This window comes from Centroberyx gerrardi, chromosome 2 (genome assembly GCF_048128805.1).
Source record: "Centroberyx gerrardi isolate f3 chromosome 2, fCenGer3.hap1.cur.20231027, whole genome shotgun sequence".
Classification (NCBI taxonomy): domain Eukaryota; kingdom Metazoa; phylum Chordata; class Actinopteri; order Beryciformes; family Berycidae; genus Centroberyx; species Centroberyx gerrardi.
In genome coordinates, this window is record NC_135998.1 from 16,158,985 (window position 1) to 16,180,732 (window position 21,748).

General features: G+C 42.4%; 2 protein-coding genes across 3 annotated transcripts in view; one reads left to right on the forward strand and one right to left on the reverse strand.

The window, feature by feature from the left end:
* The window catches only part of wdr70 (WD repeat domain 70), a 43,493-nt gene extending 31,196 nt beyond the window's left edge, over nt 1–12,297 (forward strand). The window contains exons 14-18 of the mRNA XM_071899554.2: nt 4,155–4,255; nt 4,352–4,431; nt 6,420–6,536; nt 9,744–9,906; nt 11,267–12,297. Coding sequence (XP_071755655.1) covers nt 4,155–4,255; nt 4,352–4,431; nt 6,420–6,536; nt 9,744–9,906; nt 11,267–11,354 — 549 coding nt within the window. The 3' untranslated portion in view covers nt 11,355–12,297. The remainder of the gene's footprint in view (nt 1–4,154; nt 4,256–4,351; nt 4,432–6,419; nt 6,537–9,743; nt 9,907–11,266) is intronic.
* A 5,030-nt stretch (nt 12,298–17,327) lies between these two features.
* Nucleotides 17,328–21,464, reverse strand: gdnfa (glial cell derived neurotrophic factor a). Of its 2 annotated transcripts, none has more exons than XM_071899559.2 (2): nt 21,374–21,464; nt 17,328–17,895 (listed from the first exon to the last, which is right to left on the reverse strand). In XM_071899559.2, the coding sequence occupies exons 1-2, from the start codon at nt 21,462–21,464 to the stop codon at nt 17,333–17,335; spliced, it is 654 nt and encodes a 217-aa protein (XP_071755660.2). In that variant the 3' UTR covers nt 17,328–17,332. The 2 variants fall into 2 exon arrangements, with proteins under 2 accessions (XP_071755660.2, XP_071755659.2); XM_071899558.2 differs by having other exon boundaries at nt 17,328–17,886; nt 21,260–21,464.
* Between the last annotated feature and the right edge of the window lie 284 nt (nt 21,465–21,748).

Below are 21,748 nucleotides of genomic sequence, written 5' to 3' on the forward strand. Positions count from 1 at the left end.
CATCCTTCCCATGAATTATGATGTACAATTTAATTGTATATTGGTTAGACAAAGTTTTCTTAAAATCATCCTCTGCATTCAGCCCCTCGCCTCAACCCACTGACCCCCACCTCACCAATACTTGCATGACTACGGCCCTTGCCATGTATTATTACCAGGCTTACCCCATCTGATAAGATAATTTTGGTGTGGTAAAGGTTTGTTTTTGCAGCAGATCAGTTATTTCTGGGTGACATGTACTCAGGGGACCTGATGAATGAGCTATTTACTATGTTTACATCAACCGTCTGCCTCTTGGATGGCCCAAGAATTTAAGTGCAGTCTTTATGAAGTGGTGTACCAGGCGGACGAGTGAAAGGAAGGGCCACCAATCATTTCTAACTAAACAGTCTACATAACCCCAGACCTGGATCCTGGGGTGCGCCAGGGAATGGAGGCTGTTTTAGGCCCGTTTGGTAAATACTTCAGGCACTCTTAAGCTTATCGTAGTCCATCAGAAGGGCAGGAACCAGGTGAGACCCTGCCGACACTGAGCTTTTGGCTGGATTTCAAATGGAGCCTTATTGGAAATTGCAGCCCTGGAACCCTGTGTGTGCATTTGTGTGTCTGTGTGTCTGTGTGTGTCTGTGTGTCTTCCGGTACTGTGGGAGTGCATGCGCTTGTCTGCATGCATGTTTGAATGTGGATTACACAGAGGCTGTCTATTAGGGCTGTATTGTACTTGTGACACAAACACAGCAGTTTCTACATGTAACAGTGTAAACTGAATGGAAACTATGAGATGCTCATGCTTGGTACTTGGTCATTTTGAATACAATGATTTTTTTTTTCTGATGTTCAAGGCCAGGGATTCTGCAAAACACCCGAATGACGTCTTCAAGAGGCTGTCTAGAATACCTGTCCTTCTGAAAAAAATTGCAGCTTCTTGCAATTCTGATTTCGGATTTGCAGCAGTTTTTTTTTTTTTTTATTAATTATGCAGCCCTACTATGTATTGTATGGTGTTTCTCCGAGTGCGGTTGGGCGTTTGTGGATGGTGAACCATTATTGCATCACCTATGCTTGTTGATGTTTGCTCATGCTACACTCAACATCTCACGCTTCGTGGCTCTTAAACAGTAAGCTGCCTCTCCCTGTGCCATGCTCTTGAAGGAGGCCTTTGATAGGAAAGGTTGGTCTTTCATCCCCACTAAGAGCAGCCAAGGGTGAAAGGTGGGAGAGAGGCCATGGCTCTATTCTGTATATAGCTCACTATGCTATGCTGCACACTGCCTTGAGGGAGCCTGCCATTCTAGTAGCCAAGGTCTAGCCAAGTAAATCTTACTAGATGTAAAAGCCAATTGGCCCAGTAAGATAGTTTATAGTAATTACAGACTTTCAGTGGATGTTTCCATTCAACCATGTGTAGCTGAGGTGCTAAGACTAGCATTCTCCTTTCCCCTACTGCATTCACTTGGCCTGTGTAGCTCAACAGTCTGTCAACAGCAGTGCACATTTGGCCAAACTCACTAGCGACTAAACAAGGAACACAGCTGTGAGTGTTGTGTCCCATCAATGCTGCATAACTTTGTTTCATAATCACAATACATATTGGGCAAGTGGCTGTTGTCTTATTTGCCCTTAATCAGCCTCTGGTATTTTGGTTGGATTGGATGTTGAAGGCTGCTACTGAAGAACTGTCTGATTAAAGTTTCTGCCTCCATGATGTGATGTAATTTTGTGGACTTGAAGCATAAACAGGGTTTCTTACAGTGTAAACACGGTGCTCCGAATATCTGGATAGCAGTGTTACTGCTGGACTGGGCTGAGCTGGGTTTGGTTATGGGCTTCTTAGGGGTTCCAGCTGGGGTGGGCTCCACTTCACTGTTCTTTCTCTTTTAGACTTGTCTGCTCTTTCTGTGTTAGACTTGTCAAGCTGTTGACAGTCTGATTTGTTTGGGTCTGAATAGCCAGTTTTCTGATCTCTACTGGACTGTATTTAGCTGGCTGTGCTGCCAGTCCTTCCTGTGTTTGTCCTGTAGCCTGTCTTGCCTGAGCTGGGATGAGCTATGTTGTGTTACTGTATATTGGGTCAGTTCCTTGAGTGATTGAGTACCTCTGGAGTGGAACAGAATACCTAACTGTTGCCCTTGCCTTGCCTTGCCTTGCCTTGCGTGTGTGGATTGTCCATGTTACTTAAGCAACCCTGACGGGCAGTTTATAACTCATTACCCATTCAGAGTAACGCAGCTCTGCAGTGGGTAGACTACACAGGTTAATGACACATATACAAACAGACACAGGCACACTGCCTATAAAAATGGCGTATGTAGGGGAGACCAGGGACAGTTGTAACAAGGGACGGTTGTAACACTTTGAATTCTTCCAATCAGAAACACTCGCTCGCTGCATATGCCCAATTACGTCGTCTTCCTGTTTTCAAAAAATAAGTCATATTTCAAACTCCCTGAGAAAATTCTAATAAAAAGTTTTGTTTTTGTATGTGATTTTTTTGTTTTGTTTAGCATTACAAATGAACAACATCTACATGACAACTGAGTAGATTTTTTACAATACAGGAATTTTTGTTGAATCAACTTAAAGAATACCATACAGCGTCCCCAGTGTGACACATTTACTTTTGTGCTTATTAAATCATTTATTGTCGTTATTTATAAAGGTAACATCTATCTACCTTTATATGACCTCACAGCCAAAAGAATATGTGAGGTTTATCTAGAAGCCCATCTTGTTTGGAGCGTTTTCCAGACCTTTCTATATCATCAATTACAGCTGCCACATGATCTGGTTGGGCAGATTAACCCTCATCTGTCCAGTGAACTACGCATCACTGAGCTGCAGGCCTGGTCAGGTCTGTTAGTGAAGCGTATGGACGTCTGTATATATGCATATGCATATTTATATGTGTACATGTGTGCATGAGTATTCTCTGTGCATGTATCTGTCTTTATGCTTCACTGCGTGTGTGTGTGCGTGTGTGTGTGTGTGTGTGTGTGTGTGTGTGTGTGTGTGTGTGTGTGCGTGTGTGTGTGTGCGTGTGCGTGTGCGTGTGCGTGTGTGTGTGTGTGTGTGATTGAGACTCCTTAGATTGGTAGCCTGGTGGGAAGCTGAACAGCTGGGCGTTAAGCAGCTTTCACCCTGTCACAGAATCTGGACGTCCCAATCGTAGTCCTACCCACCCCCATCCTCTCCCCCAGCCCTAGCCCACCCCCACATGCCCACTCTGATCCACATAAAGAGGCACCAAACACTCGCTCACCTACTAACTAAAATGTATCTACAACTACATACACAAACATGCTACATATGCTTGGATCTGTGTTATTGTTGACCCTCTAAAACAATTCGCTATTTTCACAAGCTATCACCAAAGGTTGTGTGTAGAGAAAGATGCTCTGACAGTGTGTGTGAGAGAATGAGGCACTCTCCTGTGCAACCCAAGTTCAAGCTTTTCTATCACAACTCCAACATGGAGACTGTAGCTCACATATCAGAGAATGTACAGAGTGTCTTCATCACTGTAGAAAAAATACATTCTCTCTCTCTCTCTCTCTCTCTCTCTCTCTCTCTCTCTCTCTCTCTCTCTCTCTCTCTCTGTCTCTCTCTCTCTGTCTGTCTGTCTCTCTCTCTCTCACACACACACACACACACACACACACACACACCTCTGGATGAATGTGGTCACATTTGCCTATTGGCACTGGGCCATCTGTCACACACAGACTGAGGGATCCAGCCCTCATCCTAACAACCAAATATAGTCAACTAGAGCAGCAGAGCACACTGGGACTGATCCACACTGTACCACAACCAACCTGGGTCACATGCACAGAATACTTACAACTACTACTATAACTATACTTATATACTATATGACAGTTATCTTTTGTCAGTGGTGCAACACAAAGCTATTAACTAGCCTGCAAATCTGACCTACGATAACCTGGTATCATAACAACAATGTTAGCCCGAACATGAATGTTGTTCACAACCCGCTCCTCTAGACTTTTGTGGGGTTGGTCTTAAGTTTGACCTCCGCTCGCAGCTAAATCTCCTTCAATCTCCTGATAGTGATATAGCTACTGTACAAATAGACACGTGACTGTATTGCTGAGCTGGTGTTTATGTGTCTTGTGTTGTGTTGTGTCTTCCAGAGTGTCGTCCGCTGCCTGTGGCACCCCAAGCTCAACCAAATTATGGTGGGTACTGGGAATGGGCTGGCCAAGGTCTACTACGACCCTGTCAAAAGCCACAGGTGAGTTCAAATCAGATCCTAACATCCCGGAGACCTCTTCCACCCTGGATGATACCTTCAAATAACAGAATATTTAACTGTTTCGTTCCTTTCCAGGGGGGCTAAGCTGTGTGTAGTGAAGAGCAAGCGGAAAGAGAAACAAGCGGAGACACTGACACAAGATTACATCATCACACGTAAGTTTTTCTGTGCACGTACACTTAGACACACACATACACACACACCCTCGCAATCTGTCATATCCATGTCATCCGAGAGCAATAGCATTTGCCGCTCCTACATCGCATTAGTCATTGTTCATCTCAAATGGTCCTTATGGCGGCGTTATGATCATCACTCTATGAACTTATCTCTTGCTCTCGCTCAAGACTACCTCGTTATGCAAGGCATACAATTTCACACATCGCCCATATGTCAGTGAACAATTACTGGAGCAATTTAGGTGAAGTGCCTTTCTCAAGGACACTCCAGCAGTTTAGTCCACCTTGAGCCACTAACCCATCTGCTCATCAGCGCTCTTCAGACTGTACGGCAGTGTGTGTTTTTAACAGCGAGAGAGAACCAAAGAGAGAGAGTACCAAAACACCACCAGCCATTTCCCTACACACAAATTTCCTTCTTTCTCAGACACAAAACACAGTGATTTGCAGAATCCCAACCTTCATTTGCACACCCTTTTTCTCGCTCTCGCTCTCCGTCTTCATCTCCAACTGTATCTGTCTCTCACTTACTGTTTCACACACAAACACTCAAACGCACTTTATCTCTCTCTTACTGGGGGGGCTTTGAGAGGAAGGAGGCGGTGTTCAGGGCTTTCACGAGCCCATTAGCTGATGGTGTAGAGTGAGAATGAGTGAATCGACAGCCGCGGGGGCACTGTGCCACGCGTCAGCCATGAGGTCCCCAGTCACGCCGGATCACGCCAGGGACAGCCACCTCTCTCACCTCTGCTGGCGTGATCTCCTGTTGGTGCACATGTGGCCGCACACACACACACACACACACACACACTTACTGAACTGTAGTCTCCCTGCCCACCACCCCCCCTGCCTGTCATCCTGTCATATCATCAACACATGAGGCTGTCATCTCCTCTGCGCGTGTCTCACACTCTCTCTCTCGCTCCCAGTCTGAGGTAATGAGCCTATAGGAACGGAACAGCTGCCAACACTTTGTCCCTGATTGGCTGCGAGACGCAACTCAGACGCCATTTATTGTTTGGGCAACTGCAGCCTATTCATATACATCATGTGATTTCATTGCCATGCCAACAGGGTGTGAAGTAGGGCCAGGCATTTGACTGCCACGAGCGGCGAGTGACGCACTTGATGCCCTGGCACTGGAAAATTAGAGGGGACAGGAAGCAAGTGATGGCCCATTGAGAAAAGCGAGGGAATCTGTTAACAGTAACCTTTTTGCTTAATGTAGCGTGGAGGAGAAGAATTAACACTGAACAGTGACAGGGCTCCTGAATGGAAAATCACTTTATCTAGCCCTTTACTAAAGTGTCTCTTTGTAACCCCTGAGGATAAGAGCAGAGCATACACTCCCCATACACACACACTCCCTCAACACACGCACGATACACACACGCATATACTCTCTCCTTCTCACACATATACACCTTTGAGGGCACCCACTCACACTCTTATTCATGCACACATTCGCTCACACACTCGTGGCTTAAAGTGCTGGGGGCCTTTATTGTGATAGTGTTCACGAAAGTGTGAAGAGTGGCAGCGTAAGTGTCTGAATCTAAACATGGGGGTTATAATGAATATGTTGGTGTCCACTATGGCAGAAAGAGTACACAGTGGAGAGATGCTGGCAGAGGTCAACTGGTGTGTGTATTTCTGCGTACTCGGTGTGTATGTCCACATTATGATGTCCTGCAATGTGTGTATTTATAGTGGAGGGTCGTGAGGTATCACATCCTAAGAGGTGTTTGACTGAGACTGCGATTCTGTACATATTGTTTGAAAGAAAAAGCAGTTTAATCTTAGCTTTGCATTTCTGTCTCCATATGGCAAAATGCTGTGTGCGGGCTGCACAGTGCATACAGACAGATGCCCTGACTGGTCCCTGCCTCTTCAGTTGTGATGCTGATCTTGCAGTATGTTCGAATTTCTTCAGTAACATCCATGTTTGCCCTGTGTGTCTCCAGCTCATGCCCTTCCCATGTTCCGAGAGGCTCGTCAGCGCAGCACGAGGAAGCAGCTGGAGAAGGACAGACTTGACCCCAAGAAGTCCCACAAGCCTGAGCCTCCTGTGTCCGGACCAGGTAATGTACACCACAAACCCTACTGTCACTGCCTGTTAATATGGCCTGCTATTATACAGCTGCAGTTCAGCAGTGGGTTAGAAGTGTATTATTAGTCAATGTCTTAAATTGATGAATACATAAATCTGTCTGAGTCTGTACAAATCCACTATTGTTGGTATGTTAGATATTATGCAATACAGCAGAAGTCAAGGGTTGTAACAACAATGCTCCCAATGGGCCTCTCAAAGATTCATATTAGACTATTCTTGCCTTAACTACTGGGACATACGGCTGCATTGATAATTTACTCTGGAAACCCATGCTCAGTCAGCTTATACTCTTAGTGCACACGTTCACAATTGAGCGCACACCCATGCATAATCAAACGTACAGTTTGAGCCTCGTTCAATAAGCTGAGGTGCCAGACAGCATTTCCTCCTTAAATGTATCCCAGCTGGCTGATGTTGCTGTGTTGTTTTGTCAGATGTTTCATAATTTTGTCGCTTATTCCTTCGACAGTACATAGTTGTACAAGTATGAAGAATTTATAGTCATATAGATGTAAAGAAGGAATAGAGGTTGAGAGAAAGACACAAACATAAATGAGAATAGTCTGCAAATGAAAATCTAGGTCTAGTCTATGGAAAGAAGTTTGGACTACTTGATAGCAGACCAGTGGTTTTTAGATGACAGGCTATCTTTATATTGTTTATCTTTTTTGTGAAATGACTTTACATAAGTGCAAGGTAATGTTTGGTGGTTGGCTGGATGCTTACAAGCAATGGAAAGAGGTGCCTCTCAATCCCCCAAACAACCCACTGCCCAACTCCGGCAGGAAATCCCTGTATGTGTGTGTGTGTGTGTGTGTGTGTGTGTGTGTGTGTGTGTGTAGATCCTTGATCTTTTAAGACAACCTTAGTTGCCTCCTCTTACAGAAAGTTAGCATCTGTTTTAGAGTACAGAGAAATGCTTCTTGTTTTGTCATTCAGTTCAGTTTTAATCTTTCAGTTCTGTGTTGATAGCTGATGTATGACACAATATGTTTGATATTACCCAATAGTCAGAATAGCCAAGAGGGCATTATTTACTCTGATTACGGGTAGAGTGATGCAATAGGTATGAAGCACAGCAGTACAGTCAGCAGCACTGAATAGTACCAGTACCATGATAATAACCATAATAACAGTAAAGTAAGAACATCCTCGAGGATATCACAGCTTTTATACAATGGTTCCTGGAGCAACTCATGATGTAATAGCTGTGCATAATGTAATAAAAACTCATAAAGTAATAATCTGCTTGTAATGTAAGAAAAATGTTGAACGGATAACATAACTTTTGGTGCACAATGTAATAAGTTATTACATTACATGCTGATTATTACATTATCAGCTTAGTAGCAGTTGTTTTCATTAATAATGTAATAAACTAAAATCAAATGTTTTAGTGGATTTTAGTGTTGTATTTTATGGATACATTTATCAGTTCAACTGATGATATGCTGAAACAGGCACTTGAATTCAACCTGTTACACTATCACACTGACACGTACACACACGTATACACACACACACACACACACACACACACACACACAAATAAAAGTTAACACACTTAAGAGAGTGCCAGAATAGTACACTTTTCAGTCAGTTTTGTTTTCAATGGACTCAAAATGGAGTCTATTCGCTTCAAATCAAAATGGCAGCATGTACAATGTTAACATGACAGCATGTGCAGTATTAACATGGGAGTTAATGAGTCTTTGAAAAGTTTCAACTATAAAACTCGACATTTTGTTGAAAATTTTGGTAACACTTTTTAATAACTGTCCTTAATAAACGGTGAATATATCATTATTTATAACATTTAACAGTTTATTATTTTTTTGTTCACTATCAAATAATTATTTATTTTTGTCTTTTCACAGTTTACTAAGAATTAGTAAATGCTGAAATTCCCGAATTTCCCCAAGGGGATTAATAAAGTGATATCTCATCTTATCTTTATCTTAAATGTTACTTGAACATTAATGTAAAAAATATATTTTTATTTCAAACATTAATAAACGGGCGGCCTGGTGTTGGCTAAGGCATGTCAGGTAACCGCGTCATGCCGGGTTAGAATCCGGCCTGCGATCTTTGTCACGTCACCCTCTTCTCTCTCTCCCAAGCTTTCCTGTCTGTCTCCACTGTCAACTATCAAAATAAAGGCAAAAATCCCCAAAAATGAATCTTTAACAAAAAAGAAGATACCTTACAATCCACTTAAAAACTTCACTAACTACCATAAACCTCAGTTGCAACTTTACAATAGCAACCCAAAAAAAATCTATTAATGTTTACAAAAATAATGTCAGTCCTTAACCAATACTTGATGTAGCATTTAATTTTTCTAAACAAAATAACTGTTAATAAATGGTTAACTAATGTAATAAGCAAAATACCCGGATTCGTAAAATTTGAACGAATCCTCTTATCGAATCCCCCGTCCTCCATGATGTTGTCATACACTTGCGTCCCCAGTGCTCACTTCCCAGTGTGTTTGTCAACATGGCGGATCAACACAAGCATTCAAAAGCCTAGACATACTCAAAATGAAATCTATCTAGACACGTTAAATGCCCTAAAACATTTACTGAAGTTATTTTAGTTAATTACATTATATATCAAGTTATTTCATTTTTCATGAATTGAAAAGAATTTCTAACAAAATTATAATCTAAGTGTGTTAGCACATGTGTGTGTGTGTGTGTGTGTGTGTGTATGTGTGTGTGTGTGTGTGTGTGTGTGTTGGCACAATAGTGCAACAGTCAAAGGTTCAATTCAAGTGCCTGTATTTGCATATGATCGGTTGAACTTATCCATGAAAATTATTTTTTTTCCATCAGACATGTACTGTCTGAAAGGCTTTCTTCAAAGTAGTGTACATACATAAGAAAAACAGGAGAAAAAAATGAAGATTGTCAACTAGCTCCTTGGTTACCACAAGAGATGGCATAGCAACCAATAAAGTATGGCTTTGATCAACCAGATTGCTTAGCTGAGACTGCCCGTTGTATAAGAGCAGATAGCGTGTGTTTTCTTATGTTAAGGTTTGTATGTCTGCCTGATGTGACGCTGTCTGACCAACTCCAAACATATGTGCAGGAACGTGTGTTTGTAGGTGTGTTTTTGTGTATGCAATAGATCTGTCTGTCTCTAATCCAGTGATCCTTTGCCCTGACAGGTCGTGGAGGCAGAGTAGCAGCTCATGGTGGCACTCTGTCGTCATTCATTGTGAAGAACATTGCTCTAGATAAAACAGATGATAGCAACCCACGAGAGGCCATCCTACGCCATGCCAAGGACGCTTCAGAAAACCCTTACTGGGTTGCCCCAGCATACACAACGTAAGACAACGTTCTTATTAACAAAAATATCAATAATTCACACACTCTTTATCTCCGTCTCCCTATGTCTGTCTCTCGCTCTCTCTCATATATGCGTGTGTGCTCATGAGTGTTTAAAGTGACAGACAGTGTAAGGTGAGTATTGTGAGTGCTGTTCATGGTATTGTGATGGTACTTGGGTTTCTTCCTACCAGTGTGACACATGAATGTTTAAAGGGCTGTACAGTTTTGAAGGTAGCACAGTAGGCATATGATCCACCTCACTGTCCACATTCAAACCGAAGGAAGGAGAGTAATGGGCAGCGTTAGATTGGATATCACCCTTGGCAAATATGCAAGGGTGGAAGAAAGCTGCAAAATCTTGACATTTCACATGATGCAAGCACACATTCTTGAGTTAAATATAATAAAAGATAACTAGGACAAAGTACTGAATTTTTAGCCTGGCTGCAGGCTCGCTCTCTCAGGCAGCAGACTACTAGTCACACCACCATCACACCTCTCTTGGCTCTGCTGTCTGCCTGACTGGGAGTTACATTAAACATTAAGTTAATTCTGCTGAGGACCGGCCCAAGGTCTGACAGCCAGGTCGAGGTTGGGTCTGAGTTGGGGTATTCTTCTCCATGTAACCCTATATACTGGTTGCTGCCTGAACTCCCTCCCAGCCTCAGCTGGCCTGGTCTGTATGGAAGAGATCACTCATTAAAAGCACTAATGGTGATGTTGACACTAATGATAGCCACTGTTGCACTTAGGCTTCCTAACACATTCATGGCTTCACAACTCAGTCATCTGGTTACTTTCCTTTGTTGCACTGTAAATTGCTTTGCTCTGATGTCTGAATATCTGTGTTTTGCAGACAGGCAATCAAACACGCAAGGACATGTACGCACATCATAAAATATCTAAATTGTTTAGGAGCACTTCAAGTGATTTGCATGCTTCAGGGCTATTATGGGTTTATGAGCCTTGTGTAAAATGTTATCACAAGTTGGGTTGCATGAGGTAAAGGGAGTCCGTACCTGGCATCTTCCTGTGGATGACCTTTGACAGAGGACTATCTTTTCAATGACTTGCCCACAGGCAGATGTGTTTTTAATCACTGCTCCGAGTGGTGTGATGAAAAATGGTGAAATATTTTAATCTCCTCCCTCCTATTCTGGTTTATATCTCAATGACGGTGTCTCTCTTATTCCATCTCATTTCGTTACAACCATTCCCTTTTATATATTTCTGCATATATTTCATTCTCTGGTTATCCCAGCAGAACCCAAATGAAGAACCCCTCAATCAAATTACAATGAGGATTCCAAATGTAAATCTTTACTAAAAGTGCCCCCCTTTTCTGTGTATCCTTTAGGACCCAGCCAGAGCCTGTGTTTGCAGAGGACTCAGAGGAGGATGAGGAGGCTGACAAGGAACCGCAGTGGAAGAAACGCAAGATCTGAGACACATTAACACCAGCTTATTTTATCTTTGATAGCTGGCAGTGTGGCCTGGTGGTTAGAGAGACTGCACCATAACCAGAAGGTCCCAGGTTCAATCCCTGCAACAGCCAATACATCCTGTCTGTGAGCGAGACACTGAGCCCCTGACTGCTCGGTCACTGTAAGCTGCTCTGCATTGGAGCGTCAGCTAAGTGACTAAATTGTAGAGTTGTCAGTCCTCCTTCCTCTAGTGCTTCTTTTTTTAAAGTTTATTTGTTTGTGCATTCATGCATTTGTGTCAGTTGTGTCGGGATGGTACAGTAAATGTTAAGGCATTTCTCTCTGTGCAAGCATAGTGTCATTTTATACGAGTTTATGTTCTTCTCATTACAATTCATCAACAAAGGCAGAACTTAGGTTTTTGATGTTTGTTTTTGTTGTATGGACTTTATTTTCATCATTTGTATTGTGTTTTCCCATATTGCCAATTTTCTGATGCCTCATAAATCTGGTCCAGATTTTGTGGTCTGTTACTATTCTTCATCTATGATGAACCCTTTGCCAGTGTGTAAAACGGAAATATCAAAAATTGCACAGGAGTGCAAAAATTTATTGGCAAATTGTATATATATTTTTTGGGATGGAATGTGTTTTTGCTTGCTTTTTTTGTCCAGGCTACAAATGTGCAGTCTTGTAAATCTGTACAGTTTTGGATAATTGGCTCACTGTTGGATAATTGGAAGTAGATGTGATATAACTTGGTGCAATCAGTTTGACTATATGGATCAGCTGTTAGGTTGGATGTTCCTTTATGCATACGGTTTGCCCCCCTGAAATCTAAATAAAAGCATTTGTATGCATTTGTCTAGCAGTGATAAATGTATCCACAAAACTGTCTGTAATGACTAATCTATTTTCACCAACTGATCAAAGGGATATTTCTGCCAAATCGAAAGAGTACCTCTCTTAGAGAGACATTTCCTCTACTCAGAATCCCTGTTTTTAGTAAGGCACTTCAACCCTGGAAATATCCACTCAGTCGTAGTTATTGCCAGACTGCCTGTGTTGGACTCACTGCTTCAGATAAATATTTAGATGCTACTTTTTATTGCACAGTTTACTTATGAAATTGCAGGGATTTCTGAATATTTATGAGTTAGGATTTTGTTTGAAATGTGATTGTATCAGTTCCAGTAGGAAATTACTGCATAATGGTAGGCCTTCCAATTTGTTTCATGCCCTAATTTTTAAATGAAAATTGGGTTTGACTGCAAACATTTGTGTCTACTTCATAGTGCAAAAACTCTACTGTTGTATTTGCAAAAAATCTGAAAATATCCTTTAATTCTCGAGTTGAGGAGTCTCCAATTTTCTCTTTGAATTCCTTGAATGACCTGTACAGTGTCTATAATTATGTAAATTGACAGACAAAGCCACAACATACAGATCCCATGTTTGTGTTCATTATACATTCCTCTGGAATGCAACCTCTGCCTATAACAACATACGAATGTGGCTGATGCTTTGAGTTGAGGGGTGCACTAGCTTAACAAGGACAATTTGTTTGTAAAAAGAGAAATTGGAGTCACATGGGCTATTCTGCTGTATAAATTCTGAATTGCCAGATTTTGCCGGCATGATGACAAACGGGTTGGGATAATAGATACGCTTTGTCTTTTTCAAGTGCTCAATCACATACTTCTTGTGGTATCTGACTTGTTTGGGTGTTTTATGTTACAGTTCATGCATTAATAAGAATTAAGTAGAGAGGAAGAAGTGATGGTTTTAAGAGAAATTAGAGTAGAGGGGAGATATGCTTCAGTGGGGAGACGGTGATGTGACATACTTTTTTTGAATAGATGAGTTTTGAGCCAACAGCAGAAGGTGAGGAGTGACTGTGGCAGGAGCTAGTGTGTGGGGCTGGAACCATGGCCTGCCAGTATGGGGGCGGGGATTTTAGGACACATAGCCTACTTAAGTTCATAAACAGTCAACCACCAAATATTGTCTGCCCTAGGTATTCACAGTGATATCACTCACCTACTTTCATTCTGAATTTTAATCTAAAATGTCATACTTCTCATATCCTTTTTTGTATTTTGTACCTTAATAATAATAATGAGAGCTACAAAATAAACATAAAATTCCAGTGGTGACTATAGGTTGACTATAGGTTCTCAGGGTAGTTAATGTTTGGGGCTGACTGTTCATGAGTCTTACATGCCTATGATAAGGTTAAAACGTTGCTATGGAAGCAAATAACTGCTTTCACTTTAAAACAATTTCTCATATCATCCGACAGCGCTTCTGGCCAGACATTACTCTGAATGCCAAGCATCGAAAGCTGCTCATCATCTGACCTTTGGCAAGTTGGCCATCAGCAGGGCTTAGTGAACCCTACAGCCTAATCCTGGTGCTGCCTATTCCCAGTGGAGGTGTCAGCAGGCAGCGGTGAGGTCTCAGTCCGTACATGTCCAGTAGAGTCACCTCCCGTAGTTGTCGGTGGAAGGGTGTGTTTTGGATTTGGTGCATGATACCACTACTCATTTAAGTCGGTTGGAACTGTTAAAGGATCAAATCTCCCACTATCTTGTTCTCAAGTTGCACCCTGCATCTTGTTGCCCCATATATCCCTTTCTAAGACAGAATTAATGGAAAATTCTCTCAACCTAAAGCCTCATTCAGCTGATGGCTCAGACAGGTCTACAACACGGTCACTTAGCTGTGTGACTGATCAGTGCTGTTGTTTTACGCACTGGAAAAAACATGGCAAGACATAAACTATAGGTTGTATACACACCTTGGCAGAATTAGCTTGAGTCCCCACTTAATGACTCACTCTGCCTGTACCTCTGCCATTTTCTCATCGGCATTTACATATCCTCTCTGCACGGTGGAAACATTCTTGAGCGCCTTGATTTACAGCTCAGTGTCGCTTTACAGCTAGCTTTTGTTTACTGTATAACCCTGGGCCAGTATTCAGGAATGCACAACAGGAGGGGGGTACCACATTTTAGAGGCCGTCTCAAAACCATCTGCGCAATTCTCTATTTACCCAAATTTTCATCCTTAATTTCTGCTTCTGTTTAAATATTCTCTTTAGCCAGCCGGGCAAATTAACACCGTCTGGCACAAGTTAATTAATTGCAGGTCAGAATACCAGGAGACATGCTCATTTAATAGAAACAAGTTTAATTCTGTAAAAAGTTATAAAATGAATATTGTACAAAAATAAAGTTTGCCAAGAGCTTTGGTTCTGTAACACAAAACAAGTGAGACAACATGAAAGGTTTTTTCACAGAGGTGTTAACACAATACGGAGTGAAAACAAATGCAATTCTTTCTTCCTAATATATTAACACTGAGGATTCCTCCACCTCTACTCTCTTTACCTTTGCTTGTTTACCTCTGCATCAGAACTGGGGGAGTAATCAACACACTGCAAAACAGTTGAGCAAACACCATGAAGATGAGAGGGCTAGTGGTCACAGTTTACACACTTTAATGTATGGTATAGAAGAATAGTGAGGCTCTCTGAGGGCCAGAAGGCTGCTGGGAAGTCTCCTAAATGCACATTCTCATCTGGAAAGGCTTATGTACGAATCAGTTGTTAAAGGAGAAGATGATCCAATTGATGAGGTATGCTGTGATAAAAGCTAGAGGTTTTTTTTTCTCTGTAGTGTTTGGCCTAAATTCTGCTTGATGCAGTGGATTTGTTCTGTGTGCAGGCGGATTACACAGTAAAGCTGGCTTGGGTTGCTGTTGGGTGGGCACAGATACCTTGGTCCCTAATCCGTGCTAACATCAAGACTGACCCGAGGGCTCTCTGGGTTCCACTTAAAACTATCCCCTCCACAGGGACTTGATATGGGTTTGCCAGCATGCTTTTGAAGAGTCTCCTGCTATCCTGAATGTGTTTATTTCTGTCTTGTAGAGTTTTGGGATGTTGGCTGAACTAGTTATTGCATAGAGAAAACACACTCAGCCTAACCATCTCTTCCCTCAGTAATTCCAAAAACGTCTTCTTTTGTTGAAATGTCTGCTCTTGAGACTTTTACATCAGTTTCGCTAAGACAGCCATAGCTAGATCTTCCTTAAATGGTCCTTAGCACTAAGGTGCCTTTGCCAGTGGGAATATTTGGTTAAGCCTCATGTTAGAGGATCACTTTCAAATCCCCTGTCAGTGAGTAAGACCTGTCTGTCAGAGCCAAGGCAGAAACACAGGCAATCGCAGTAACGTTAAAGCCCATTGGGACAGTAACCACTGAAAAGCCTTTGCTCAGACTTGGTGCACGGCCAGACTGAAGTCTCAGGTAACATATGCTGATAGCCAGGCATACCAGCAGCTTCTGCACTCTGTAATTCAAAGGATGGATCCTCAAAGGCACCTACAGATCCTCAAAAGGTTATCATTTCTTGCACTGAAGCAGCCACCGCCACTTTTATCTGGATTTTATATAGGTTTTGTTACATTAGATAAAATCGCTAGAAAAAAAGATATTCTGTCTATACCACTTTATAACTGCAAACTCATTTTGTTATTTAGGCAGTTAAAATGGTGATTGTAGTGACTTGTCTGCAGCGACGTTGAATGAATTGTCCAAATCGATCCTGGATTATCAACTATTATGTCTTGAAAATAAACAGGGGTAAGGATTTGTATGCCTACTTGTAAACAGATAATGGCATGTGATAGTTTGGCTAGGAGTCTCTACCTAGGCGCGGTGAGGAGTGAGCAGCATCTGACTCATTGCACCCAGACCCCTAAGTCCCAAACGTCTCAGCATGATACTCTGAAAAAGAGGTGAATTGTATTGAATAAAATCGACCCTGGCATCCCTCAAAATGATCTAACGCAAGAAATCAGTTGTGTTGAAAAGCTTATATTGGTCCCCTCCTCTCTGTTTCTCTCTTTCTACCCTCCCTAAACTTGATACCTAATGAGTTTCAAAAATCAATGATGTTTTGGACTCGGCCATGGGTGTGGATTGAGATACCCTGGAATTTAAGTGAAGCGATTAAGCCTTAGGATCTGTGGGTGAGATTGATTAGCGGTGGCTGTACCTCTGCTCCGGTTCACCCAATTACATTTTCCTTAAAAAAAACAAAAACATGCTCCACTTTGGCACCGTCCAGGACAAACAAAGCTTTTAAATAAATAAAAAAACAAACATTTCTTTCATAAAATGGATTGCAATAAATAACAATAAGTTAATTCAATCTTAATAAATACACCTCTTACACACACGTGTATACATATATTTATATATATATGATTGGATTTTACGTAGATGGGTTGCACCAAAAAGTCTTTGCTGAACCCCGTTGTGGTATTTCTCATCCCTTGGCTCTGAATGTAAACGTCGACATCCAGATTATGCAGTGGAAGTTATTTGGACTGTAGCTGAATACACTCCTCCAGTCAGTCTCTGCATTCATTCGGAGCCTTAGGAGCCAACTAAGGAAAACTGGTGTTCCTGGGAAAATGAACTCCCCCAGAAAACAACGGGCGTCTCTGAAAATGGGCCAACCTGCTCAGAGTGGACTTCCGCTTCACTCTCACCTTCAAGAAAACAAGGCGGGCAAGTCTGGAAGTGTAACAGTACCGTTTCATCTGCAAATGGGTATTCACCTGATACAATTCTGCATGTGTCTGATTTAATAATCGAATACTGGTCAGGCGTTCTGAGGGCCTGAATATGGACTGTGAAAGTTAAATGTCCAGTTTCCATTTGATGGGCTGTCACATTGTCTTTCAGATCACATGACTAATGTCAGTCGTAGAAGTGTCCTCTATATACTCACCCGGTATACAATGCGTCCTCTGAGATTTGGTTTGTGTGCTGCGTCAATTTGACCACTGACACATACTGAGGAAAGTTAGAGACCATACACTCCCTCATCATCCAAATGCATTACCCCAGTGTCCACCTCAAATCCCCATATCCAAGAGGTCATGTCTGTCAGTTTGTCACCTTCATATGACTTTCTTCCTTTCCTCAGACACAGCCACACTTCCTGGCAGAATGCTTCTTCAGTGTGTGATACACCACATTGTCGTCCAGGAAGGATAAGTCATCGTCGAAGGCGATCGGTCGACAGCAGGTGCGAGAGGGAGTGTCCTTGTCCAGCTTCTTGTTGTGGGAGAGGTTGTTGAGGATCTTGTCATAGTTGGTCTCTGCCTCGGCACAGGGGCCGCTGCAGTACCGGAAGATCAGCTCCTCTTTGGTCTGGTAGCCCAGCCCCAAGTCTGTGACATTGAGATGGACCTCCTTTAGCAAGCAGCCGCGACTCTGCACCGATATCCTCTCCCTCCCCTTTTCACCCCGGCCTCCTTTACCCCCTCGACTGCCCCCTCGCCCCCGACCCTTCCTCCTGTCTCCATGTCCTCCTCTCCCCGCTCCTCCTGTGTTTGCTGCTCCCCTCTGTCTCTGCTCCCTTCGTCCCCTCGAGCCCCCGTTGGGCTCTGATGATCTCCGGAGTCTGCCGATGGTAGCCTCAATAAAATCCATTACATCATCAAACTGTTCTGGATAGGGACCTGTGATGTCATCTGGAAGATAAAGAAGGAAGCGATTCACTGATAGAGCTAGTTTATAACTGCAACAATGATAGCTTTCTGAAATGTAGCCACCACTACTCAACAATACGGGAATGTACTCAATGGTAATTTACTGCAATCACTGTATGGGAGATAAGATAAAACTTAAATGATCCTCATGGGGATGTTGGAATGCTGCAACAGCAAATTATAAGCAAAAAAAAAAAATAGAATGCAGCATGAGGCGTTTTTAAACATAGCACAACCAAACATTTCAACACAAGAACAGTGCAAGTGGAAAATATGAAAATATCAATATGTTTGTAATCTATAATGAAGTAAAAGATTTGAGAATATGAAAAAACAACGTGAATTTACAGCATATATATACAGGATGTGCAAAATGTGCACAGGTCTACTGAAGGCCATACGTATATAGAAAGTGTACATTATGTGTTGTAAAAAATTATTCACTTTATCAAATATAGTCAGTTTACAGATGTAGATAACATATGAACAGAAGGTGAAGAAATTAAATATGTGCATTACTACATGTTCAGTTCAGCAAACCATCCAGATGGAGATACAGTGCCATATGTATGAAAAAAATGACAATGTGCAAGGGAGCATGTGCACTGTTGTCTGTTCTCATTATCAGAACATATTTATAGACGGAGGTAGCATATGCACAGAAATGTGTCCAGAACTATGTGCTGACTCATATGCAGAGGATGTCCATAAATATTCAGAAATGTTCAGATGAGAAACCGTGCGAGCTGATTTATAGATTAGTCTAGGGGAACGGAATGCAAAAATGCAGCGCAGGATAGTTTGTATAGACTGCGCAGGTGCCGCTGCCCTGCTTCAGCAGCCTCTGAGATGGCTGAGGCCGGGGCCGCAGTGACAGGTAGAACAGTACAGACAGATGGCGGTCGACACAAAAGAGCACCTAAAGCGCTCTGTGCTGCATCTTGGGTGGAGTCAGGGACTGAAGGTGTGGTCAGTGTTGTCAGTTCCATTTTAAGGTTTGTCTTTGTCACAGCGAAAAAGGAAAAAAAATGTACACCTGTATCGACAAGGTGCAGGCCAACGGGGCTTGATACACATTTAGCCGCACACTCACAGCTCCAATTCACAGATTTATTTGTCCATTTCACAAACCAACGTTTCAACTGACAATGCTGCCTTCATCAGGCTTTGTATCTGACAGGACCTGAGCTGATCTGGTATTTAAAGGTTGTTCAGTTACATAGCTGTTAATAAAGGTTTGCTGTCACATGACAATTACCTGTGTTGATAGACACAGACTGGTCAGGCCATAACCACCAAGTGATAGACCGGTGAGACTTCAAAAGACAAACAGAAGGAAATCATATGCTTTGAGACATTTAGATTCAAGCAGATTATTCTGCTTGAAACTCAAAACATGCACCCAGCTCTCGACTCTGTGCTGAGAGGAACAATGCGGATCCACTAAAGTCTTGGATCCTCCTGTAGTACATGTTGATTCTATTATGGAGTCAAGTCTCTCCTGCTCCTTCTTCACAATGCCTGAAGGGTCTGGCAACAATACACTATCAACATCACAAAGAAATATTATTCTGAAATGAATCAATTAGTATAACACTAATATTACTTGTGTGTGTGTGTGTGTGTGTGTGTACATGTGGATGTGTGTGTAGTCTTATGTGTGTCAGTAAGTCGGACAGGCAGGATGCAGTGTCTGGCAGGTGGTGGTGTCATTAACGCAGCCTCTCTATGGCAGTGTCACCTATCTCTCCTCTCTTACCTGCTCCCCTACCAGGACACAGGTCATCTGATCCCCTAAGCTCCACGGCTGATTGGGCCACCACTCATATATCAGGTGATCCAGGGCCAATCTGTTTAGACACACCTGCCCTTTGATTTAGACACCTCCTATTGTATGTCAGCTGATAGGCAGGGTTGCCACATATTGTACACCTGCTGACAGACCAGACAAGTGATCTACGGCCACAGAATTGAGTGATTCATGGTGAAACGTGCTACACTATGCCACTTTGGAAAACCAATACTAGGGAGTCATCTATACACTAGTTTATTGTTTAAGACCAGCACTGTAAGGCCAGTGAGATCCAACAAGGATAAATCATTACATGCAACATAATCCTTCTTCGTCTTTGTTTTAGAAGAAGAAGACTGTTTGGCAAATGGTCTTGATGACACTAGAGTCTCCCTGTGCTCCTGCCTGCAGAGATTATAGTCTCCAATGTTTTAAAACTTTAGAACAAGCCCCATACAGGACCTATCCTCCCATTGAGTTGCAGTGTTGTTTACACTATTAGTGCATAGTTAATGGTCTTGGGTTACAGAGCAGATCAGTGATGTCACTACGGTCCAAACAGAATATGAGGTGACAGGACAAACATTTCTCTAAATGTTCCATTCCTTATCTAGTTCTTGGCCTAGTTTACTACTGTGTAAAGATGATACAGTGTCACATTGATCTAAACAAAATGAATTCCTACCCACTGCCGTTGTTAAAATGAACATAAACACAGAGGTCTCGCTAGATGGTTCAAACTTTCCGGTGTTGTCGAGCCTCTCCCCTCATATTCCTGTGATCTGGTTCAGAATGCCTCCTCTAACTTGGTTAGGGAGAAAACATGCCATGGTTTCTCCATCTGGCAGATGGGTAAAGGCCATAGGTCTCTAAGTCGCAGAGAGGCAGAGGTGAACATAAACAAGGCGGCAGAGGAAATGTGGACACTAACCCCCGTTTGGGGCTGGAGCTGTTGTCAACATTTTATTCCCGCTGCCATGCTTGTTTTGACACCAGCATGATGTCACCCACAGCAGTAATAAAACAAGGTTAAGTGCCTCTGCTGGTCAACCTGCCTCTCTGAGGGCCTTATCAATGTTGGGCTCCACAAGAGGCTCAGCCCACCAGCTATCACTTGAACACGGCACATTTCTCAACTGCAATTAGTCAAGAAAGGCAAAACTATTTTGCAGTATAACGTTTGTTTACCAACATTAATATCTGAATTTCCTTGTTCTAAAAAAAATGACCCATGATCTAGAAACTGTCAGTTGAAAATGCATTCCTCTCAAAAGTCAACACATGAGAATGCTGGACAGTAAGATCAAAAGACTTTAAATTACCCCTCTCCCTTAGCGTTTATCCCTCAGTGGTTAGGGTTACAATTCCCAGTTGCATTTTGTTTAGGGAGGTTTAAACAAACTGGCAAGTTCTGACTGTTATTTTAATGTTTTGAATTAGACCGAGCTTTGCGGGCGTACAGTGTGACCCTCATGTGGGCCAATTAACCACCATTCAGGTGACTGTCTGTCACAGTGACTGTATATCACAAAACACTGTGTCAAAACATATTGTGTGCCTTACACTGATCCTCCATAGAGATCTCCTGCAGGCTGCGGTCTTCACGCGGGAACTCTGGCTCTACGTCCTCCACAGACAGGGACACAGTATCACTGTAGCTGCTGGGGAAATAAGTTCTCTTGGCTGGCTGAGGGTTTTGGTAGAGAGGCCTTGTAGCAACAGAGCTCAGGAGCAACAAACACGTGGCCAAAACATCCCATAACTTCATTTTAGACTCAGTTCCTATGAAGAAACCTGCAAAAAATAAGACATGATATTTCAGCTGAGAGGGCCACTGTAAATTAGGAGTTAAAACAAATTGAATTGAAACAAATAAACAAAAAACATTTCACAAGTTGAAGAAACTTCTACACTCAGCGAGTCTTCTTCATAAGTTTTCTGATATCAGAAAAGTGTCTGAAACTGTACTGTGCCCAGACAAAGTCAAACTCATTTTGTATTAGTAACTGTCTGTCATCATGTCAAGAGGCTTTGATCATTCGCTTTGTCTCT